The sequence below is a fragment of the Perca fluviatilis genome, chromosome 12 (assembly GCF_010015445.1).
Source record: "Perca fluviatilis chromosome 12, GENO_Pfluv_1.0, whole genome shotgun sequence".
Lineage (NCBI taxonomy): Eukaryota > Metazoa > Chordata > Actinopteri > Perciformes > Percidae > Perca > Perca fluviatilis.
Window position 1 is genome coordinate 20,494,934 of NC_053123.1, and position 25,391 is coordinate 20,520,324.

The following is a 25,391-nucleotide window of genomic DNA, read 5'->3' on the forward strand; positions in this document are numbered from 1 at the left end:
GTGTTACCAAAAAAAATCTGTGTTTAAATTCTGATATACAATGATTCATTTCAGTCCATCTAGTTAGACATCAAATATGTGGTTACAGCTTCTCCACGTACAAGATAGGGTTAGCTTTACCGGTTTTATATCACAGAAAACTGAGGACCTTTGGTTTACTCACTTTCGTCAAAAGTAAAATAAGGCGTGCCTGCATTTATAACATCCATTTAATATATTGCTGTTTATTGACCCTTCCTACCTGGATAGATGTAAGAATAGAGGACACATCATAAGTGGGACTCCAACGATTCTGTAGGATGTCCAAACATATACTGCCATCTGCATAGACTGTGGAAAAAAACATAATTATACACTACACACAAATATCAACACTTTAATGGGCCAGTAGAAGAGACAATATTCCTACCATTTGGATGAAACATCTTTGACACAAATCGTACTGTGGGGGGTTTGTTGGGGTATTCTTCTGTGAACTCTACAATGAGTTTAAATGTACCTGGGACAAAGACGAGACACACAAAAAAACATATTTGTGAGCCAGTGAGGAATGTTCCAAGGCAGAAAAGTGTGCTGGAGCAGTGACCTCTAACATTGAACACTCCCTCTATCAACATGAAGTTGTATATTACAGTTTTATCAACTATAGAAAGGGGGGGGGGGGTACCGAACCCTGTACTTTTACCAGTACTGACTGAATGACGTCGGAACTACTGAGTATTGGGTCACGTAAAATCAAACGGTGCCAAATTTTGGTACCTGAGAGTAAGCGCGAGCTTATCTGTCCTCTCTGCATATTGACAGAGAGCAGAGGTCCGACACACACACAGGGGCGCAGAGGTGCGGACAGAGCAAACAATGTCGGCTCTGCAGTTTTGTTGAAGTCACAGTGCAGTAGGAGTTAGATTTTTAAGTGGCACGTGGCAGCTGGAAGTGGCATGTCCTGGCATGTGCCACTGGAAATGGCATGTTCTTCACCGTAAAATATAACGTTAAAATCTTCAAAGGGGAAAGAACAAGAACATTTGAGCTTAACACAACATACTTTTGCAACTTACTTACTTGATAATAACATTAGATATAACAATGTGTTTGATATTATTTTGGTTTGGTTGTGGTAAAAGAGATGTGAGATGCTTACCGTCCTCAAAGGGAGTTCCTTCAGGGCTGTGAGTTTAGAGAAAAAAGGGATTTCATCATTCCTTTTGCACTTTACACAAATCTATAAAATCTGTAGTTGTGGGGGAAATCTTGCCATTAATATTATGGCTGTGCATCAATGTCTTACCCAAATATGACTGCATTCCACACCATAATGTTGTTTTCAGATGGGGCACCGCTGACACCAGCTGGAGGGTCCTCTTGTAGCCTTTACAACAAAAACACACAAACAAGGAGAAGGTTTATAGAAGGACTTCTAAACTATTCTCCACTAACAGGAAACTAGTTGTATTCAGCCAGAGTCAGGTGTATCCCGTAATTGAATGGCCTCTTTCAACACAAAGTCAAAATGACAAATTTAATATTTCAAATAACCATAACTCCCTGCTAATGTGGCTGGTGGTAAATACAGCAGACTTCAGCTTAGAGTAAGCAGACTTTACTGCCACATGAAGTGATTACGTCCCACCTTGACTGTGCCATTTAACCCTGGTGATGTTTAGTATTTTCGCAAAATGTTGTTCAGCCTTCTGCGTTGAACAAATATATACATATCACGATAGCAACTAAGTAACTGTCTGTAAATCAATGAAGACAGCGCCAAAAATCATGTTCACATTATAATTTCTTACCAACTACAATGCATCATCTAAAGTTTTTTTCAGCTGAGATAAACAATGTCATTACTAACTAGTTAGCAACCTATCCTCACATTGAGGGAGCTTAGTCCAAAGCTAATTTTGAATAAAGGGGGAATATTTGTAAAACAAATGTCTTGTTTTTGTGATTAACTTTCCTTTTAAAATCAACATCTCATTGGTATAAAAGTACAACAAATTACGTTTCTGAGCAGTGTGTAGTTAGTGGTACAATATTTCTCTTATCATAGCCCTAACCTTTACAAAATAGGAACACTGATATGATAGATCAAAACTAAAATGTTAACCTCCCACACCTTTTGCAACAAACCACATATGTCATTCTAATACTGTCAGTTGCACAATCACTAGAGGACTACAGAAGTTTGTGAAAAGGTTCCAATAGCTTACTTAGAAACACTTATGAGTAAAATCGGTACTATAAAATGATCTGAAGCTGCTGAAATTTACAGTGAGATGAAATCAGATCAGAAGTAAAAAGGCTTCTTTTATTGGGATATATGGGGGGGAGGGGGATTTATTTAGTTATATTGGCGCAGCTTGCTAATAAGTTGAAGAAAAAAAAAAATTTCAGTTTGATGCTGACTTCAGAATTGTATCGTCCAGTATTGTTTTGCTTCAGCTATGGCTTAATGTTGTTCTTCTAATGTTTAACACAATGTATTTGTCTGGGATTTCAGTAGCTCTTCTGGGTCTGGCTCCAAGCTATATAGTGGAGATGTTGACCCGATATGAGCCAGCCACCTAGACCCTCAGGTGGGGCCTCTTCTGGCCGTTCCAAAGTCGAGGTGACCGTGCTTTTGCCATCAGGGTCCCTCGACTTTGGAAGAACCTGCTTGGAGAGATAAGCATAGTCAGTGAACTCGTTTAAATCCCTTCTTAAAACCTATTTTTTATGGACTTTAATGTGATGTCTCTTTTCAAAAAAAAATAAGAACTGTATTGGCCTTTACTTTACTTATTGATTGTATTGCTTTTACACTTTTTTATTATTTAGTTTTCTCTACTATGTAGGAGTCTTTTGCCTTCTTGTTTTTATTTATCCAAATTGTGTCTTGCCTTTGTTTTGGCCCCACTGTTTAGCACTCTGTTGAAATATTGACCTGGATAGCTTACTTTTGCCTTGCTTTGTCTGTCAAAGCACTTTTTAAACTGTTTTTTTAAGATGCAATATAAAAAAGGTTATTGATATTACTACTGTGGTGCTAGATCTCAATTCAAAATAAATCTGCCCACAATTACTTACCTAACACCAAACTCTGATAAACTATTTTACTTATGTAGGGACTGTATGGTTTTTAATCATGTTTGCTAATGTATGTTGGCAAGGTAAATTAACTAGCTTACTGTTACACTGCCTAATGTCACTTAAACGACATCCTTTTACATTCCCAAAGCACTAACGTTTGATAAGTTGCATTAAACGTGTTTTGCCCAATGATAAAATGGCCAACCGGTCACTTGCATGGTTGTCGCCGACATTAACCGTTAAATGCTAACGTTACCTAGTTTAAGGATAACGTTACCGGTCGTAAACTAAGACAGTAACGATACCAGAGACGGTTTATAGAGGATCTTTGACAGTAGCTACTTCTAATCGACTACCATGCTAACGTGTATCAGCTAGCACTGTTAGCTCTTAACGTTAGCTTTTAGCTACGGGCGAAGCGCTTCTACAAAATTAACGTTATTTTTCCAGATTCGCAAAAACACTAGATTAACTACACAGTGTTTGCGTTACGTTCGTAGTTTACTGTGGAGATTGGTTAATCAATAGATTTATATATAAAAAAAAAATACTGGTTCAAGCTGACGTAAGCTAGGCTAATGTTAGCTGTTTTTGACAAATCATAGCTTAGCTACGTTAACTAACATTCTCGGCATCGGCATCATTTCTGACTATGAACTTACCGTTTAAAATCTCTCATAAGTCTCCTTCTAGCTGGGGTTGACATGGCTTAACTTGTGAAACACGTATTGATAACACTGATACGTTAACAGGAGCTAATTTTATCAAAAGGCTATATTGTATCTAAGTTATTAGACACCTTTACAGTGCCCACATTCACAGCGGCCCGACGCTTTCCGTCGTTCTCTCTTGATAAGCTTGGTTAGCCCAGCTAGGTTTACTGGACGATACCACATCATGGAAAGAGGAGGAGACTATTTCGAGTGCCAAGTCTAACAAAACTTTCTGGCATTGATTTATCAGTACATGCATCCCTTGCCGTAAAGAAAATATGCTTTTGGAAAAGTATTATGCTACATACCGGCAAGATACATTTATCTATTAGTTTGTTTTATTTATCAGCATTTGTTTTTCCTCCCCCATTCTCAATGAGGGCGTCGTCTCTCACGGAGCTGGGCCACAGTGACTTGATGTTTGTGCTTCTATGACGAGTCCTAGTGACCGGTTTCTATTGGCAAAGTACACCACTGTCAAGGAAAATAAAGTTCAAGTTTGAATTTCTTTTTTCCTTGACCACTGTGCCCTACATGTAAGGCTAGAGTGGGGTAGCCTGCTCTGCTCCATTTAGAGCAGTATCATGGATAAAACTAGCACTTTGATTAACGTAACTAGGTCATGAATGGACATTAAGACCAACAAGAATGCTTTGGCTTTTTATAGTAAAAAAGTGGACCCCAATATATGAAAACGTTTTAAGACTTGTGGTTTAAAAATTATCTTAAAGTCCAGGTAAGGGTTAGCACAATTTCTATGCAGCTCATTTATTATTGATTTACATGGCATCTTTGCCAGCATAAGGACTTATTTCACAAGTTATTTATACCAGTGAAGGTCCAAAAATAAACAATCAAACTTTGACTTTTGCTAAACTTTTTTTTTTTTTTTTAATTCTTAATGAGTAACATGGGACTTGCATGGTTTGTATTACCATCAAGAGGCAGGGATCCCATTTTGAGTTGAGACAGAAACAAATAAAATGTAAAAAGAAAAACAGATGCGTAGTTTAGTGTATATCAGAACAAGGCTATTTACATCTTAATCAAACTTAAAAAATAGGCTAAACAAACACTTTCTCTTTAACAACACAAACTAAAGACCCACTTCTTAACTTAACAATCAATCAGTTACACATTTCAGTCCATCCACAATGGGCCTGCCCTTTCCAAAAAGAATTATTGAATGGACCATTCAATGGTTTTAAGGCAAATGAATGCTTGTTTAGGCTTATATGAGACATTCAGGCAAAAAAACAAAACAAACAACAACAGCCTGTCAACTAGATCTTTTGTACTTTAGGATCCATGGTAAAGAAGCATGGTGGTGAAGAAGGCATGGTCATACAACTGCTCTGCTTTCACAGACTTCTGGTGCTCCACCTGGCTGCCTTCAGTGCCGTTGTTCTCAGAGGAGTCATTGTAGACGAGTTGGCCATGGAGGATTTCTGCTGCTGGGTCACACCCAAATGGAAGCTGTGGCTGACTGTGACCATTTGAGGAAAAACCCTCACCTGCCACTGGAAATGAGACAAATAGCGAATATATATAATTAATTTGTGACCCTATTCCTGCATCTATAAATATAATGAAACACTGGCTTGATTTTGTTTTGCACAACTATTAAAACGGGACTCGTAATGAGCAGCCAACTACAAAAAAAAAGTTTAGAAGACATTATGTGACTGCATTTCAACACACGAGAACTTTTTTTTTTTTTGATTGACCCACACAAATTGGTGGATGAAAATAAAAAATTGAAAATTACATTCCAGAGCCTTATATAAACCCAAACGTTTTGACTTGGTGTACAGTTACTGCTGTATGACAAGGTGGCCAAGTTGTCTCCACAGTGGTATTTAAGCTACTGCATCAAGTCAAGAAAACCTTAAATCTTCCAGATGTTGGCATGCCATAATCCAAAACCCAACATAATGAGCAGACGTCATTTAAATTGGAAAAATTCAGTGTAGTTTAGTAGTAGTTTCATATTTATAATCCTTCCTTTGATTTCATCTGAAAATAATTCTACTTTTTTCCCCCCATTTTACAGGCCAGCAAAAATACCATAAGGCCAGGACTTGACAGATTCATGAGAATACATCAAGAAAACAAAAGTCCACCAGTCACACTTATAAAATTAATCAACATTTAATGATTTCACACAATCAAGTACAAAGCTAAACCTGCTCAGTACTAAGCATTGGATGTTCCAAATTGAGTGACTATACAGTCAAACTTTCTGCCATGTAGAACAAAATAAACAGAACCCAACTGCAACATGAAACCGTACTACAAAATACACAAAGAATTCCCCTTACCAGGATCTATAAAAGTCATAAATAATGTACATTAAGTTATTGTTCAACTATTCAATACAGCTCAAGAAATAAGGCTTTTTGCAAATCCATGCAAACTTTCTAGAGCAGTACTGTTTATTCATAACTACCGATTGTAAAATGGCCAATTACCAATTTCAAAATCAGACTGGGTATTATGATGTAGCATACAGATGTGCAAGCCTTGCTAGTTGCCTAAAAAAAAAAAAAAAAAAAAGTGCTAATAGTAAACATTTACCATACTTGAGAATCAAAAAGCACACAGCGAAAATGAAAAAGGAAACAAAAAGATAAACAGAGGAATAACCCAATTCCAAGCCCACGGACCACTATGTCTTAGTACAGGATATCTACAAACTACAAAAAAGCTGCACAGTTAATCTTTTATACTTTACAAGCTACATTCATTTTGGGATATGCTTTGGCTTAAGGTCATTCTTGAACACAAAATGGAGTCAGCTAATGTGTGGTAGCGGTCAACACCAGGAGACATTTCCTCTGCGTATATTAAAGAGTGGTTAGGCACTCATCATTTTTAAATATATTATTTAAAATCAAAAATTTAATTCAATAAACTCAACTGGGGGTAAAACAAAAAAAAACATCCATTCACATTTAGATATTATATTTTATGTGTATATGTGTATGTCTCTACATAAAATAGTTTAAAAAAAAAATACAAAACCTTTTCTATTTGGGATAAGCATGCAACAGCTTTAGCCATTCCAGCACATCTTCAGGGGACCAATGAAATTTACCCTTTTCCTATTATGCAACAAAGCATAATTTGACAAGCAATAATGACTGATTTAAACGTGACAAAGTCAAATTTTTTCCATAAAGCCAATATGACCTACATTTGCCCTGGTGACCCTACCGTGTTGAGAGAATGCTACTAAGTTTGTTGGGGTGCAGCTGTATAATTGTGCAAAACAAAAAACCCTTTATCATAAACCAAAAAAATAAAAGGATTACACAACAATTATCTGTATAACTGGACGGATGCATTAAATATATCTGTATAACAAAGAAATGTTAATACTATAATCCATCGGAGTATAATTAGGTACGTGGATAAGTAGAAAATACAGCACATTCACTGCTATACGTACAAATGTAGCTTAGCACCAAATCCAAACAAATGTATTCCTTTATGCATGTTATGCAAAAAAATAATAAAATAGCCTGACGATACCAAAAAGATATTCCACACAAAAGGGAACATTAGCATGTGTCTACACACACACACAAGCCATCTACAGGTAGGCATAAGAGTTGGTGCAGCGACAAGGTGTCTGCATTGACGCCACAGTGATGACCTCCAGCTCTTTAGTTGCAGGGATTGACCTGTCCTGCCCCCCCTGGTCCCCACACTGATCCATGGACCCCGGCACTTGAGGTGGTGCAAACCCATTCAGCCCAAATGCAAAGGGTCCTGGCCCACCTGAGGTTACAGTTGCTGCCAACTCCATGCTCATGCTTTCCATCTGGGCCTCTCCAGCGCCTCCCAGTGGCCCATTCCCATTCAGCAATTCTAGTGGCATGCCCAGACCTAGGAGAACAAGGTGCATACAAAAGCTAGAAATGATATTTGAAAATAACTTCATTTTTAACTTAAAAAAATGTCAGAAACTCTAGGCCATGATGCAAGGCACCAGTTGAATCTCTTGCTGTTCCTGCATCCATTTTGAAGATAGTGCTGCCTTAATAAATGAACACTGATTTTGTTTACTATATATTAATTTCCACTCGCTAAATTCCTTGCTAAATTTGTTAAATAATTTGAACTATTTACAGTCAAAGCTCCAAAAAAAAAAACGCTTTCTTAAAGCTTTAGTGCGTAACTTTTTTATAATAATGAAAGTTTGTTACATTCAAGTCATTGCCATATGAGTTGCTACAAAGCTAATTAAGACCATCAGCTCCACAACTCTCTGCATTTCTCAGTATGCGACTTTCGCTCACAGAAACTAGAGTGAAGATAATGACCTCTTCTGAAGAGTCCACCATGGCAGCACATCACCCCAACCCTCATCCACCTTCACTGGCTCCCAATTAAGTCACACATCACATATAAAATCCTCCTTCTCACCTACAAATCCCTCCATGCCCTGGCCCCACAGTAACTCTACGACTTCCTCCATCCATACACCCCACCCCGAAACCTGCGGTCCTTACTATTATGTTTTTTTAATTCTCCGTGTCCTCCTTGGCTACTAGCAACTGCGTGAAGGAGGGGTCGGGGCATGGAAGGCTTGTATCATGTGGATGCGCCGACTGTTTTGTGGTCATTACTTAGAATTCCTCCTGGGGGCGACAGAAACGACACACTATAGCTTTAAGTTTCTTGTCATCCACTTTTAAGTAACTGGTTCTTAACTTCAAGCCCTCTATCACAGCGCTTTCAGTTAAGAATGTCAGTCTTTTTTCTTTTTTTTTTAGTGTACATACCGGGTATATTTTAATCACACACACCTATATTTTTAATAAACTTTCTGTACACTTACAAAGTTCTCAATGCTTTGGTTTACATGTAGGGACCCTCATTATGCTACAGTAAGTGTGGTGCTATTTTTAGCCGTGTTAGTGGTATAAAACAGCGATCTTCCCCGAAAGGTAGCGTTAGCAGCTAACCACCCATTTGCAGTAGCTTGTTTAAAGCTAGAGACACATTCGATTAGCATGAAAACATGTCTCAGAGAACGTTCGACTTGATACACGTTATTAATCCCTAGGTTCATTTTGAACCGGAATTGTCCTTTAAAAAACGATGAGCTTAGTGACCTACCGTTTGGTCTAGCCTTCTTCACTGGGTTTGCTTCCATGCCATCAAACGACCTCTTTCTGTTGGGAACGCCATTCAAGAAGCTGCGTCCCTGGATAGTGGGGCGAGCGTGGCCCCCATTCTGGGTCATGCCATTCAGAAAAGCCCCGTTATGGGACTGAGCCATGTTTTGTTGGAAGTTCTGGGCATTGGAGAGAATCTCCGCGCACTCCTGGAATCCCTGGGCGTGGGCCAGGTCAGCAGCAGTCAGCCCACTGGCATTCCTCATACTGCACGAGAAGGAGGAGTGTTAGAGACACTCACTGTACGCTTGATTCACACAAATAAAAAAACAAAATAAGACACGTCCAAGCACGCGCACACACACACACACCAAACACACAGGCACACATTCAGACTCATTAGGCAAGTATTCACATACACAGACACACAGATGTACAAACATAGCCTATTCTGCTCTACCTTCTCACATCCTCTTCGTCATCCTCATGAGAGATGACGACTGATCCTTTTGGATCATTTGCATCTTCCATAGGACTTAAATCTTGACAGGTTTCCAAATAATTAGGGAAACATGTCTGCTGCAAAAGGACACGATTGAGACAACTGTAGGTATGCACCAGTTTATTTTGATGAGAACCTGAAAGAATCTGACAAACTGGACAGGATGATGATATTTCTGTCAAATGATCCACTGAATCCAAAAGTAGAATTTGTGTAGGTGATTTAAAGAGCTTTGGCTTGTTGCAGGAAAAATGTGACATCAAGGAGGATTTTGCAAAGGGTGAAAGGCCGCTGTCATCTCACATTTCCAGCGGTGATACTGATCAAGGATTTCTGAAAAGCTTCATCCAACCAATGATGCCATGTCCCAAATTTAAGTTGAAAAAACCTGGAGTGGTGCAGTGTGCACGTCCACATGAATGTACACTGTATAGTGTGTGTGTGTGTGTGTGTGTGTGTGTGTGTGTAAAGTAGAAAATAAGCTGTATTGCTGAAAACAAAAGCGATGCAACAAGGAGCAAAGGAAGATTGTAGAGTTCTTCTGAGACAAGTACAAGTTGATTATCCAAGGATGTAAGTTGTATCTTCAGAGGAAACTCCACAAAATCAACGACTCCAACGAATCAAAGACAAACTACAACCTTCAACCATTAGAAATCCAGAGGTCTTCTCTTGGAAAGGTGAAGCTGTAAAGACCTAGTCTTCATGTCGTTTCAAGAAAGAATGAAAAACAAGAGAAACCGATGTACTACTCTGTAAGGGGCGTTTGTATATCCTGAAGACTTCTTGCACTACATACAGTTGTGTCAATCACATCCAGGCGCAGCAGGAATAAGGAGATTTTCTGAGTTCAATAATGAATGAGCAAACAGTGTTGTGTCATAGCTTTTGCACATGGCACTTGAGTATGGAAGCAATTTCACTGGAAAACTTAATGTGATTAAGAAATGCTACTAAGAATCACCTTTTTGTATATGTATGCATGTTGTTAATCTTCTTATTAAGTGAATAAATTGCCAGATATAAAACGTTAAATTTTCTCCTGCTGATGTGACATTATCGTGCAAGAACCAATGTCTGTCAGTCTTCGTCTAACCAATAGAGGCCTTTTAGCTTAATGAGGAGAATTTCTCTCCTCTCCATTGGCCAATTATACAACAATACTGCACTTGTTCAGTGTCTAAATGTCATCGAACTGCAAAATGAGTTCTCTAAGCAAACAGTCATGTCTTTGTCAAAGAACTGGGACTTTGGCCCACATCCAATCTTATACGGTATTTACTATTAAAAATGTGACATAAACAATGAAAACTTTACTATCCGCAGGCAATTTATAAACATATCAATACACCAAAAATAATTTTTTTAGTGAATACAATGGCATACTTGGTGGCTGCTTCAGGAACTGTATGATTAAGCACTACGTTTTGTTCTATTCTATTCAACCATTTATTGTTAAGTTAAAACCAAGTGACATTGACTTCCACACGATTAAATGCATTTAATGTACACAGTTGCTGTTTGGTCATTCATTCTGTTTAGAAATTGTTCTCTCTGCATATTATATAAACAGTTGTGCAAAAAAGAAACATTTCAAGAGCTAGTGCACATGAAAAACATTTTATAAAGAATTTAAGATTGAAGAAAAAAAATTTAAATTACACATTAACTTGATGCACATTACCCGTCCCCTTCAAAATTAACGCTTCCAAAATGATTATTCCAAAAGATTACATTTACACAACCATTTTATGGATAGGTAGATGTATAGGTCTCACTCTAAGGAATAGAAATCTAAATGTCAAAACTGTTTTAAAACTAATTTTCTTAAGTCAATGCAACAATTCAGTACCCCAAAAAACTAAGTTTCTCTTTAAACGGAGAAAGTTCACTGAACAAATCAGTATTGGCGAGAGGCACCAGCAAATAAAAAAACATTACAGTAAGCAAAATAAATGTTAAGGAGTTCACTGTATTATCTTATCCTTTAAGCAATAATCCGACACTGTCAACTACATTTATCGTAATTCTTTCCATGTTAAATGCTACACCAGGTACTTGTCATACTTGTCCAGAGGAAGTCCAGTAGTTAGCTCTGCGGCCTCTGGAGCCATATGTGCTGACCTAAGATCAAATCCCACCAATTTAGCCTTGTTTTAAAGTTGGACCAAAAAGAAGCAAGGAGAGTTTCAGATGCTGTAGCATCTCAACAGCAGACGTTATGTTCTGCTCAAATCAGATGGAAATTATACTTGTAAACTATTTTTTTCTTCTATTTAGATGACCCCTCATAAGCCAATAATCCCATAACATCTTAAAAACAGTATTCCTTTAGTGAGACCTGGCATCTACAGTAAGCACTGATGCAAAAAATGGATAACAGAGTACACCAATTAACCCAGGTTTAGTATGCATTTTTTTTAAAAAGGAAGCGTTAATTCTTTGTAAATGCCTGGTATGCTTTGCTTTTCCGTCCTAAGCACACAGTATGCATCTTCTCTAACTATCGTCTAACCTTCCAGAGGCAGCCTATTATCATGCTACATGTTGACATGGGACTCACGTGATTAAACCTGTCCATATAAAGGGCTCCTATGGTTAGTTCACAAAATAAAAAACTAAATCATAAAATAAAAACAAAGACTAGATACAGGAACAATCATGGATAATAAGCAAAGCATGCAGGTCTAAAACTTTAGTTTTGATTCATAAAAACCTAGCATTAAAACCAATCACCGCAAGAAATACCTCAACAGTTTGCCAGTGTGTAGATAGGAAGCGATAGTGAGAACACTCAATGCCACAACAGTGCGGCTATCCCAGGGAACGGGGCAGACTCAGCAGTGTCTATTCTTCCCCTTTCTAGGATTACTTGAAAAAACCAAGTCATTTCCAATTCAATGGCTGCAAAACATTAAGACGTACGGTTCTGTTTCAGTATAGAAAACTTTTTTTTGAAACTTTTGTCACTTTCATAAAGGAAAAGGTGACAAAGATTAGATGTCAAAACAGACTATGATATTGTATAGGGTTAATACTGTGACATACAAAATAAAACATTTCTGTGTATGAAGTAAAATATTTGGTACAGTGAAATGACAGTGAATAACCATTGCAACAGGATGATTGTTAGCATTACACAGTTCAGTACATGATGGTATGCAAAATCTAACCCATCTCACTCAGCTGCTCTAAGCCTTGGTCTCTGCACTACTCTGATCACCGGAAGCCTCTTAACACATTCCTGCCTGCTGCTAGCTTGCTAATGGACCACCTTAGCACTTTGAGGCTCATGACAAATAAAAAACTAGTTTTGATGAGGAAACGTGTTAGGAATTAGAAAAAGGTTATTTAATATCGTTATCTGAGATTGTTTTAACACATTTAGAGGCGGGCACTGTGGACATGCCATCACAATTACCAGAGCATTGCGTTTCTTCATGATATTTAATATTAGAGATTAAATATAGTAACAGTAAAGTTAAGCTTATTTTTGAAGACAAATGGATTTTAATTATATATTTTTACATTTAATTTAGGAAACATTTAATTTAGGTAAAGTATGCAGTCTTTTGTGGTTTGTTTTAATTTGCACATAAGGACCGGAACATTAATTTCAACATGAGAATTTTGTCTAATTAGGATTAAATGGAGAGACAATAAAAAGGAAGTGAGCAAATGAGACCCGTTTCTTCAGTAAGGCTGGGTAAGACCACAAGACTGTTTCAGTCTTAGCAAACTAAAACAGTTCAGATGTAGTACTTGCTGCCCCAATGAAACTGTCTTCTCACTTCGTAATGGGACAAAGATAAGACATAAGGAGGATGAGCGCACTTTCATCTGCGGTCATTCCAGTACATTTATCTCTTTTTCAGGAAACAGGTCTCTCCAGTGCAGGCATGTGCAAGGGAAACATCCCTGTGCACATATGAAACAGGGGTATCAGTAGGAAGGACACAGGTGGATGGGTCATAGGAAACGGGAAAAAGGTATCCAACCATGATACTACCGGTATAGTTCCAGTTGATCTCATATATAGTTCTTCATAGCCAAGGTTTCATGAAAATGAATAAAAGCCTCTGAGGGCGAAAGCTTTAGTTCATAGCTTTGACAATAAAATGCATCCAAATATTTTATAAAAGATCAGGAGGCATCAGGCCCCTGACTCTAACCCACAGTCAGCCATCAGGTGCTGTTGGGCAATGATTGATCATCTGTGGCCTCCAATTTCTACGATGTTCAGAACCACAGTAGGACCTTTTACGGCAGACATTCGGCCAACTTGGTGTGTTGAATCAGTGGTGGGAGCAGATGGTGAGAGAACGCTCTGAACTGAATGAATCAGAGAATGATCCATTCAGTGTGGTTTCTCCTGTTTCTCTTTCTTCAACAAGCAAAAAGCTGACAACGCCAGAACAAAGAGAGTAGGAAAAGGGCACTGACAGGCTAATCATTTCCTCTTATGAAGGCTCGGGCCAGCTGGCCAGTTGTAGTCTTTGAGGTGTATACAAGAGCAGAAGATGTGAGGTGACGCAAAGCATTTTATCACAATGCAAACGCCCTTTACTCAAGAATCTTCACAAAAGGAACCCAACAAAGTGAGTAGTTCGCAAAGGAGGTTTACAGCAAGAAAAATAAGTGAAAATGCTAAGGATTCAAATATTACTGAAACAAAGTTCAATGTCCATCTCATTAACATGATGCAGCAAATTTGGGTTTCACTGTAGACTGTTCACTGTTGTCTCGATTTTGTTGTGGGTGGCAGCACAGAGGCCTTTCTTAGATGTGTAACAGATTGGTGCTTAAAGCGGTCTTCAAAAGTTGGACATCAAAATGACGAGATCTTAAGAGGGAAGATTGAGGGCATGTAGGGATCCACTAAAATGTTCATGTTACCATGAAAAAACTTTGAACTTTGAAATCTGACCCAGGTTTGAACCAGGAATGAAGGAAATATTCATGGAACTGAAATCAAGTTCAAGTTCTTTCTAAATTGTGATGGGTTATTTAAAAAGGAAAATATTTACACAACTGTAATTTATTACGTATATCCATTGTTGATTCACTAAAATATCACTATAACAATTATAAAATGGGTTATACCTGAAAAGGTCATTGTACAGCTCATTATATACTCCATTGTCTACTGAATCTTCTGCATTTGTCTTGCACTTTTGCTACTACTAAAAAAAAAAAAAAAAAAAAAATAACAGGTAAGGAATTAGACAAGCATTGATAATTATCTTGTGTGACTTTAAGAATGTTAATTTGTACACAAAGTCTTCATAAAATGATAAACAGTATTTCTTACCGTGCCACACGACACAATAAAATATTAATAATCCAAATGGCATATTACAAAGTACATAAGGATTATTTGGCTTTCAAATTTTCTTTGGACTTTGGGTAACTTTATATTTATTTTAAGTTAGACCCTTATTGATTTTAAGAAGATATAAGTGAGAAATTAGCATTATTGGTAACATTGGTGACATTTGACACCAACTTAATTTTGTTAGTCTAAAGTGATTTTGTCATGAGCCTCATTCCCATCTAGTGTGCCTCTTAAGTTTCCCTCCCAGTTGTGCCTCTATACATTTCTGGGTCATAAGTTTAAAAACAAAAACAAAAAAATACACCTGACACATGAACTGAACTAAATGCATTAATCTGTAACCTGCAGGAAATCACATATAATTTCCATCAAAAATATTACTCATCAGCTGATAACCAAATGCACATTACAATACCTTAACAAGAAATAAACATGTCTAAACGAACACATTTGTTTTATATTGTTGAAACCGCCAAATCAACCAGGGGTTTCATGGGAAATTAAGGTTCAACTAAGAGTAAATCAAATCACCTTGGTTTACAGTTTGACTAATAAAAACCAACATGTCTCAGCGGTCAGGATCAACTGAACCCGCATACAATTATAATTTGAGTTCTTTTATTTCTATATTGTGTTTTGTGTTACTAGGGCCATGTAGTCCAATAACACACTACAAGGACATGCATATGTGCTTGTTTCAACAACACTTAAAAATTGCATTCCTTATTGGAACAAGAGGTAAGAAGAGGCCCAAAGTCAGCAGAACTACTATCACAACTTCATTCAATAATGTCAAATACAAATGCCTTCTATCCTCATTGTAACAAGTACATAATAAGTAGAGCCAATATTTCACTAAGGTATTTTTCCACTGACATCATTTGCTGAGCTCAGATTTAGAAGACCACATAATGAGCAATTTCTTTCAGGATGAACAAATAAAAAAGCTACACACAATAAACTGTGCATCTATAAACCCCCTGGTTGTTTTGGGTCTCTGAACATCAATGGCATCAGAAAAAAGGCATACAACTTGTTGCAAAAAATGAAACTGCACGTAAAACAATAGTTGAGCTGTAAAAGAAAGACAAATTTCTAAATTAAATGTTTGATTAAAATATGCTGCAACATTTAAGGTCAGCTTCCTAGAATATTAAACTATATTATATAATTACTCTAGCCAAACAAAACATGGACTATTTTAAGAAACTAAGAATAACAATCAACCCAAAAAATAACATTTGCATCCATAAAATATGACAGTAGGTAAATTAAGTGCTTTGTTCATTGAGTTGACTGGCATACAAACCCTTCTAGAAATAACTATGGTTTGTTAAGTCATGCAATCATTTGTAAGTGTTTTGTGTCCCTACAGGTTTTACAAACTCTAAATTTAAGAAACAAGAAAGATGGGTTGTGTCTCTTCTGCCTTTGTTCACACTTCAGGTGAACCAACAATAACAATGTTTTAAATCGAACAGCACAAAAGGAGCTGCCAACTAACAAGGTCTGGCTAAGCACTACAATTTAGGTGGATTATTTACCCACTTCCTTAAATACTACTAAGAAACAGGGTGGCCTGGGCTGGTTACTTTCATAATGTCAAGTTCATTATCTCATAATCTATTTATGTTTTATCTTGACAATACCAAGAACATTTGTTAAATAACACCTGTTGTACAATGACAGCAGCCAAAATAGTTTCATCAAAACTAGGAAATCTGATCTTCCAATTACTGTGCAGTCTCCTAAAAATAGAATGCAACCAATTATGTATGATTGATGCAACTTCATTTATATGCAACAGAATTATAGCCATTTCATACTGACAGTAAAAGGGCTTCAGAAAAAAGAGCCAATGTGCATTTGGTCATCCAGTCAAGTTGTATATGTAAGACAGTAACTAAAACAAATATTAACAAAGAAAACAACACTCTAGAATTAACAAAGATCATGCAATATGGCCTAATAGACTAAGAACAGTTTATCAACCTTTACATTAAGTTGTCCTCTTGTACCTGTAATGATTGTGCTAAATTTACAAAGCCGTAAATTCATTAAAAGGCACAGTGCTGAGTTAATTATCTACTTCTATTAAAATGCAGCTCTTCCTTAAAAACACAAAAAGGTAATATGAAAGTGTCTGCTGAATGTGAATAAAAAAGGTACTTCTAAATCATTTATATTAACCAAATAGGTCTTTGTCAATATAATTACACAGAGGGCAACTTAATGTGAATTGTTGCTATGATAAAACAACAATTTTAAGGATTAACAAAATGTGTCACATTTTCAAGGGAGCGCCACCAATTCTATTAATATTCTATTATATACTGCATCTCATGATCAAACTGTTTTAAGATGGATTTGTTTTGTAAACCTTAGCAATCTACACCAAAAAAAGGTTTTAAGCCAACTAAAAGTCTACTATCAAATTAAAATGTCTTGCTATTTAATAAACTGCACACAATAATTAAAAGCCACTGGAAGAAGATAAATAAATGTTTAACACAATTATATGGTTTTAACACCAGAATGAAACACACATTAGCAAGACCAGGTGATGTTTTATTGTAAGGATCTTTAAAATATAAATTCTGCACTTGTTTTGAAAGTTATGCAGAATTTTTAAAAATATGTCCACCACTGTTTAGTTATGCACAGTCTAAAGTTATTGAGTAAAGTTAGCACGTAATAGAGCAGCATTTAACAGAGCAGCTTCCTTCTGGCTGAGTAGGTGTAGGACAGCCATAATATCAATAATGTAGAGTTCCAAATTACTTAAATTTTAAATAGTTGTATGTTTTTTGAATCTGACGTTCAGACTTGTAAAGTTAATCTGCAGATCATCTGACTCTTATTTGCAACACTGTAGAAATCACATCTAAATCTAGCATTTCAATTTCATCACTGCTCCGTTTTGAGTTTGGTGGCGATCCCTTGCAAAGGTGTAACTTAGATGTTGAATAGTACAGAGGAAAAGAAATGAAGACACAGATCTGATCACAGGACTTACTCAGCTTTCGCTCCCTGAATCAAGAGAGCGTTGATACACTCCAGACTGCCCGCACGAGCAGCCTTGTGGATGGGCGACTCGCCCACATAGTCCTGAGTGATGACAAAAGACTATAGTTACACACAAAAAGCATGACTGTATTGCGCACAAGAACAGATGTAGGAGCAAAAAACACCATTTCAGATACAAAATATATACAAGTATGTTTATAATCAAATATCCCTCCCTAACTGCCTCCAGGTTTAAAAAAAGAAAACAGACAATAAGAGGTCATAACTCTACAGGGAAGAGCCTGAACTTTTCACCCAGATCTCACCACCGCCCACACACATTTATTACAGTTACACATTAGTAGGAGTGCAGATGGAAGAGAGAGAAGAAAAAAAAAAGAACAAGACACAAGAAGGCGGTCTCTAACAACTGTAATGTGGGCTGAGTTTAAACACTGAGCTACTCTGCTGTCCAATACCAGCCATATTAGGAATTCATGAGAGTTAAGCTCACAAATCATAGTTTTCCCTAGTTTCTCAGGTGTTTATTTCAACATATACTAAGCAAATTCAAACTCACTTGATAGAAATGTGTTTCATGAGGACAAGACCCGTTATGTAATCATGACCTACAATCTGATTTCTCTCAGCAGTGCAGCGGAGCATAAAATATAGCCCCAGTGCATGCATGAGTCTGCATGAAAATACATTAAGAGGAAACAACGTGACAAGTAAAACACATAACAGTCTGAGAGCAAATGCATTATCAGAAACTGCGATTAACATAATCTGAATATAAAACAGGTCCAGGGGTAAGAAGCAACAGTAGACTGCAAGGGTTGCGACCCCACTTTAGAGTGATCCTCCTTGATGGGATCAGTCTGAGCTCAACCTCTAACACTGCTCTCCTCTTTTCTTTCAGATCATGTTTACATGCACCTCCCCAGGAAATGTCAAAAAGGATAATTCTTACTTGATAAGTTGGGTGGTTTTTAAAGTGCCAAACCGAACCGTTTAATTCCCCTGGTGTGCAGTATTTAGTGTGCATCTGATGTCATACCTGTCTGTTAATATCTGCACCAGCTTGGAGTAGCCATAACAAGCACTCAGGGTGGCCCCCAAATGCAGCAATGTGAGTGGGCGTCTGTGCAAACCTGGAGGTCACCGCATTCACACCACAGCCCACCTGAATCAGACGCATCACACACTCCAGCTGTGAAGACACAAGGACAATGCATGGAAAGTCAGACAGATTTTAATGTATGTGCAGTGATTCATTAATGCATTACCTTCCAGGAAGTCATTGGGCAGGTATAGACAAGCATACTACAGTAGCTAGTTAGACGCAAAAATGTGTGGCCTGGCTCAGTATGAGTCTTCATAGCTCTTGCTGTTGACATGCATCCAATTTATGTGCAAACAATGCGTAACGTCAGCTAGCTAGTTAGTGTAAACACAAATCTCAGCAGATGTGTGATTCTTTAGGAGAGGTCAGTTCGTTAGAAATGGATCATTACGGTTAAAAGTTGACTTGGAAGTTACCAGACGTTCTCAATATAACATTAAAGCTTTCGAAAAAGATTTCAGACGGACCTTGGTAACGAAGTTTTGTGCTCAGATATCACCTGGTTTTAAATATTTTACCGTTAAGTGTTTAGCATAATTGTATCAATAAAGTTTAGGTTAACAAGCAAAAGTTAAACTCACGAAGGTTAGCTAATTTTTCTCCTTAACATTTTCCAGTTTCTATCTCAACAACTCATCTAACGGCCATTAAGTTAATGTTAAAATTGCACGAGGTAACGTTAAGCCAGAGGTTTTTACTCGCAAAACCTTAACGTTGCGTATATTCAAAGCGTAACGTTACCTTAATCTAATCTAAAATGTATATCGGTACAGTTCATGAAATATGCGTTAGCTAACGTTTAAGAACAGTATCAATTCAACGTTTGCGGTCCATTCTCTGCCTACAGTTAACGATGGCTGCTGTTTAGTTTTATCAGCCAACATCAGGAAATGGCCGAGACGAGGCTTATGTCGCAGACCATTGGCGCTCATTTTGGACACCAACATGTTCATTTCGGGAATGGTTGTCCGTCAAACACCGAACTAGCGAGCTAGCTACCTTTCCGAAATGAGCGGCCCAGTGTATGGGCGTCCAGCCGTAGAAGGTGTCCTCCACCGTGAGGTCAGCCGGGTTTGAGGTGCACTGAAGAAGGGAGCACAAGGCACCGACATCCCCATCCCTGCATGCCCGATGGAGAGGGAAGCGGCTGTTTAAGACCTCCTCGCTCGAGAATCCAGATTCCACACCCACCGACATTCTAGATAAATGCCTAACGTTGACTACTTTAAAAACAGACAACCGAAATGACTATCGTTTCGTGCCTGTGTATCAGGACACGCGCCACCCTGACTGATGCGATTTTTCCTCTGCCTGACAACACAAAGCAGACGATCTTATTATACATCCATGGGCAGAGCACGCGCCGGAGTAAAACTTGAGAAACGTCAAGTGAGCTGCAAACTGCGGACTGGAGCTCACATTCCTGACTTTTGTTCTTTTCCTTCTGGTGTTTTTTTCACAATGTCGCCACCTTCTGGGCAGTAGACTGTATACTTATGAGTTTAAAAGACGTGTTCGTGGTTTTATGGCCACTAGAGAGCAGAATAACTTCAAAAACAAGCTTGTAGGAAGACACAGCACCTTTATTTGATTTTTGCACATGCAGCCTTTTTTTTAATTTATTTTTATTGGTAAATCGTGTGTACATATTTGTGTTTGTATTAATTGTTTTCCTTTTAATATGTTTATTTATATGTATGAACTATCCAACAAGGCAAATTCTTCAAACTACTGAAATCTGTGACATAATAAGGGCCTAAAATGACCTCCTAGTCATACTAGCCCCAAAAGAGATCCTTTCTAATGATGGGATACAAAATCCTATTTCTGTGCAAAAGTTAATTCTAAAGTTCAACCAGGTGATATGAGTTTCAGTAATCTGAGTTTGACAAACCAAGTGGGTATATTCCAAAGTTAGTCTTTTTAGTACTAAATTCCATCTTTATTTTATATGTCCGTCAGGTCTCAGCAAGGAAACACTGTGGAAATTGGAAACACAAAGAGAAACCTGCCTTCCTGTCCAAGAGACCACAACTGTCTGAGCCAGAGGACATTGAGACAGTCTGTTGTAAGACTGAGAGTCCATGTTTAGAGACTTCATTCGAAGGGTGAAGGAGAACAAGATATTTAGTACAGTAGGCCTAATCCCTCTTTCAATCACAAGCAGCATTAATCAACTTATCACACTAGCCTGCCTCTTGGTTAACTAACAAAATGGGCCCTTGGCCAAAGCCTGGGCAAGCATATGCCAATATACAAACACAGGGCTGGGCAATACCAAATTTAATTATCAACATTTATTTGATTTAATAGTTTTATTTCAATAGCTGACAGTGGGGAAATAAGTACTAGGATAATCACTCCCACAATGTTAAAAATAGAAATACTATATCACAAGTAGCCTAAAAGTCATGTTTTCAAAATTTTACTGAAGTAAAAGTGCACTCAGAGAATGTAAGTTATCTCCAAGTGATAGTTAAGTGTCATGTTTCTTCTTTACCACAAGATGGGAGTATACTGTACAATAAGAAAAGGACAACCACATGCAAGGTTCTGACCAGTGTAGACATAATGTACATACAAGAGATGATTCCAGTGGTGGGAATACCAGAATATATGCCTTTTTAAAGGGATACTTCGCCAATTAGCATCAAGCTTTGTATCAGTAGAAACCCGGTAGTATTTTCGAATGACCGTGCTTCCCTCCCTCATGTCCCCCTGAGACGACACTTCTCTGTATTGTGTGTCTGGAAAAAAGCCTCCGATGACGCAAAAATCGTCATTTAGCATCATCAGAGGCATTTTTGCCCTCTATGAACTACATAGAGTCTATGAACTACAGCCAGCTAGTTCCGCATGTTTTCAACCCGCTCATATGGGATGCTAGCCGAGCGGAGCTGAGTGTCAGCCATCTTGAAGCTTCACTAAACAAGCTCTGTCTTTTCAGCAGAAAACATTTACAACAATTATGTGCATTCAAACTACCGCACATGTGTATACATTGGTACAGATTGGAGAATATGCGGGAAACTTTAATACAGACGGAATACTCGACACACTAAGCATGCTTCGCCTGCTACAGAGACCAGCACCTCAGCCTGCGGTGTTGCTCATAGCTGCTAGCCGGGTAAGGGGGTATCCAAAGCGGTGTGCGGAAAAGTGGGACGAGGGCAGGAGTTCCAGCTAGGTGGAAAGCTAACGGTAGCCGGCCACTTGTGCCATCCATCCTGCTTGCAAGTGTCCGCTCATTAGACAACAAACTGGACTACATCCAACTTCAACGAAACTCCCAACGCAAGTTCAGAGACTGCTGTGTTTTTGTTTTTGTGGAAACATGGCTGAACAACAGTGTACCGGACTATAGCTACCAGGCCTGCTAGCCTTCCAAGCAGATAGAGATGCTGCTGTGTCGCCGGATAGAACTCGTGGAGGTGGGCTGTGTTAACCCGGCTGGTGCAGAAATGGGCTGCTTGTATCCAAGTAACTGCTCTGGTGGCGTTTGTGACTGTAATGCAATGTGTTAGCTGAACTTTACGGAGCCTATAATGCGTGTGCACTAAATGTAGCCTGTTTTGTATGTCGTTTTTATATAATGTCGTTTTTTATATATTTTAAATGTGTAACACCACTTGAGGCTCGGGGAAACGTTTCGTGTATATGGTTGAAATGACAATAAACAACAGAGACTTGACTCCGTTGACTGCCTCTGTAAGCGGTAGGCGTGGCCTCGTTGTGGAGCGAAGTAAGTGCATTCTGGGATTTGGTGTCTTTCATCCACATGAGCCAAAAACACATTTTCTGGCTTTTCTCGGCCTAGAAGGGACCAATTTCAAGAAACATATTCACATTTCTACTACATAAGTGACCCAATTTAAAGATATATTCATCTTTCCAGCGGTGAAATATCCCTTTAACGTTATTATCATTCTTATTGTTATTTTTTAGATAAGGTTTACTCTTTGTACACAGACTATTGACAGTATAGACCACATGACAAACTATGTTAGTAGGCACTACCCAGAACGGTTTTCATGGTGAAGTATTATTTTTGTACATTAGAGGGAGATATTGCCTGTAGTAGCAGGTCACCTGAGCTGCATGATGTAGTGTAGTGTTGATTTCACTCCAAAGCCACAAGAATCCAATTATGGTTCAATACCAATCAATATCAGCAGTCTAAGATTTAGTTCTGACGTAATATATGAATTGTATTTTCCTGGCTTTAGTGTCATCCTTAATAGTTGGATTCTTAAGCTACATGGAGGAAGAAAGAAGACACAGTTTCCCTAGTTGTCCTGTTTTGTTACTCCAAAGCAACAACCATCCACCCATCCATTTTTCTAAACCAGCTTATCCTGTGGGGGATTGCGGTGTGCTGGAGTCTATCACAGTATGCGCTGGGCGAGCTCCAAAGCGGTTTTCTGTTATGAGAAAGGCTTTGGAACGAAAAGAATGTTAATGAGCCTCAGCGAAGTGCGTCACACTAATATTACTGCTGTGATGATGTCACCATTGTGTTAAAGTGGCCAACCATTTAACATGGTCTGTGGAGGCACATCATTACCCAGTTTTCCAAAGTCACCTTCTTTACCTCTATTCAACAAGTGACGAACACACACACACACACACACACACACACACACACACACACACACACACACACACACACACACACACACACACACACACACACACACACACACTAATGAATATGCATGAAAAATCATCAGATGTTCCAAATATAGAACATATAGAACAGAGTATGTCACGTATTGCAACATAGAGGAACCTGTTTCACTCTTATTGTGTTAAAAATGCACCTACTTTACAACAGGCTATAATGTAGGCTTTATTAAACTGAATATTAGTATTACAGTCCATAAAAACAAAGATTCATACAAACTATTTCTGTTTGTGCATAACCCAACCTTTAGTGTCTCTTTAAAAGAGTGCTCCACGGATTTAGCATTGCACTGCTATAATACTGTTCTATACTCATACTCATGACGGTTTATGAAAGTGTAAAAAAAATCCAGATATAGTGTATTTTTATATTTTATTCATTCTTCTTCCCTGTGAAATCCTGGTGCATACATTACCCATAATGCAACCCTCACAATGCAATAACTTTAACAGGAGGGATTGACATCCCAGTGTTATGTTTTAGATCACTGAGGAAGTAGTAATAGTACTGCTGATAAAGAATTCTCCAAACAATATCCTTTTTTAGTTTTTTATATTTTCATATCACTAGAAAAACAAATACGTGTGAAACATAATAGTCTGTGCCTGTGCTTTATTACAGGAAAGTCAAATTGTGAGATCCAATTGTGTTTTATGCTCATTATGGAGCACCCAGAATTTAAACTTCTCAGTACAAATCCTTGAAGTGGATCCTGTAAGGCTGTGTAACATGAACAGTATGGTATTGTTGCATCGACAATAAATGCCTTAAGGCTGTCAGGGAGTACAATAAGGAGAGCACAGTGTCTTTTGTGTGTCACCTACACCCTCATCATACAATGTGATTAATGTCAGACAGAGAATAGTTCTACTCTTCTGAAAACGTTTGGAAGCACAGCAAGTACGTTGCTAAAATAAGCTTTTTAACCCAAAAGGACACAGGTTTGAAGCATATCACAATACTGCAGTGTACTGTAACTGAGCAACAAGGTTTCATATATTTGACAGTTTAACTTGTCATTCAACCAGTGTGATACAAATTGAGCCAAACAAGCAAATACATTATTTGGTTTTGATTTTTAGCAGCTTTAGCTAAATACCAACGAGTTTGGATCTCTGACAAGCACTCGTTCACAAACAGAGCTTTCTGTAAGTTGTATTTTTACTTTTAGATCATCTTGTCTGTTTGAGTGTTATGTGACTGCATATGGTCTTTATAATGAGTTATCTTTCTGTCTTTTCATGCGTCACTCCAATGTGAATTTCATACCTGTCAAGTTTTGGATTTGAAAATAAGGGAAATTTTCCGGTGCCCGCCTCGAGCAGTCCCACCACCCCAACCAAGCTCCAGTATACCTTACATTTTAAGACAGGTGTACAAGAAAGCTAAAATCACCACTTGATGCAGAATGCTGAAAACATGTACAATTTATAACATTGCTTGTCTTTACATTTACATTTTATTTTCATTCCACACATTCTTTTCATTTCATATTGCTTTTCTTTTACAGTTTTTCTTTTAATTTCACATAACTTTTCTTTATTGAGTTATTGTACAAATTTGTTGCAGACTTTGCATTCTTTAAGACTGTTTTGGAAGGAGTGTATTTGTGGGCTGGGCCAGAGTGGTTAATTTTACATGAGAGTAGAGCGCAGACAGTTCTGTTGTCTAACATCTTCCTATTCTCTGTAACAATCTTTCATACCATGCTAAACACCCTTTCTGAACTTGCATTGCTATGGGGAATGCATAGTAAAGCCTTCATAAGTTTTGGCAGCGCACCGTCTCTGTCGTAGCGTCCATCATCCGTCTCAGTTTTTTTTCTTCTTT

General features: G+C 38.0%; 2 protein-coding genes across 3 annotated transcripts in view; both read right to left on the reverse strand.

Annotated features, from left to right (window-relative positions):
- The window catches only part of ube2al (ubiquitin conjugating enzyme E2 A, like), a 6,706-nt gene extending 2,768 nt beyond the window's left edge, over window positions 1–3,938 (reverse strand). Inside the window, exons 1-5 of the mRNA XM_039817242.1 lie at window positions 3,732–3,938; window positions 1,289–1,369; window positions 1,142–1,167; window positions 410–499; window positions 242–330 (exon numbers count right to left, since the gene is read on the reverse strand). Of these exons, the coding sequence (XP_039673176.1) occupies window positions 242–330; window positions 410–499; window positions 1,142–1,167; window positions 1,289–1,369; window positions 3,732–3,775 (330 nt within the window). The 5' untranslated portion in view covers window positions 3,776–3,938. The remainder of the gene's footprint in view (window positions 1–241; window positions 331–409; window positions 500–1,141; window positions 1,168–1,288; window positions 1,370–3,731) is intronic.
- A 581-nt stretch (window positions 3,939–4,519) lies between these two features.
- On the reverse strand, window positions 4,520–20,270 carry ankrd10b (ankyrin repeat domain 10b). Of its 2 annotated transcripts, XM_039817240.1 has the most exons (6): window positions 19,877–20,266; window positions 18,812–18,964; window positions 17,762–17,853; window positions 8,910–9,175; window positions 7,566–7,673; window positions 4,520–5,302 (listed from the first exon to the last, which is right to left on the reverse strand). In XM_039817240.1, the coding sequence occupies exons 1-6, from the start codon at window positions 20,072–20,074 to the stop codon at window positions 5,082–5,084; spliced, it is 1,038 nt and encodes a 345-aa protein (XP_039673174.1). In that variant the 5' UTR covers window positions 20,075–20,266; the 3' UTR covers window positions 4,520–5,081. The 2 variants fall into 2 exon arrangements, with proteins under 2 accessions (XP_039673174.1, XP_039673175.1); XM_039817241.1 differs by lacking the exon at window positions 7,566–7,673 and having other exon boundaries at window positions 19,877–20,270.
- Window positions 20,271–25,391: the final 5,121 nt, after the last annotated feature.

Excerpts from the sequence above, each read along its gene's own strand:
- ankrd10b (XM_039817240.1), bottom strand. The coding sequence starts at position 20,074 with ATGTCGGTGGGTGTGGAATCTGGATTCTCGAGCGAGGAGGTCTTAAAC. Across the intron at positions 9,176-17,761 it reads ATTCAGGGAGCGAAAGCTGA|TATGAGGAATGCCAGTGGGC; the intron begins GTAAGTCCTGTG and ends CTTCTCGTGCAG. Across the intron at positions 5,303-7,565 it reads GGCAGCAACTGTAACCTCAG|TGGCAGGTGAGGGTTTTTCC; the intron begins GTGGGCCAGGAC and ends TCTCATTTCCAG.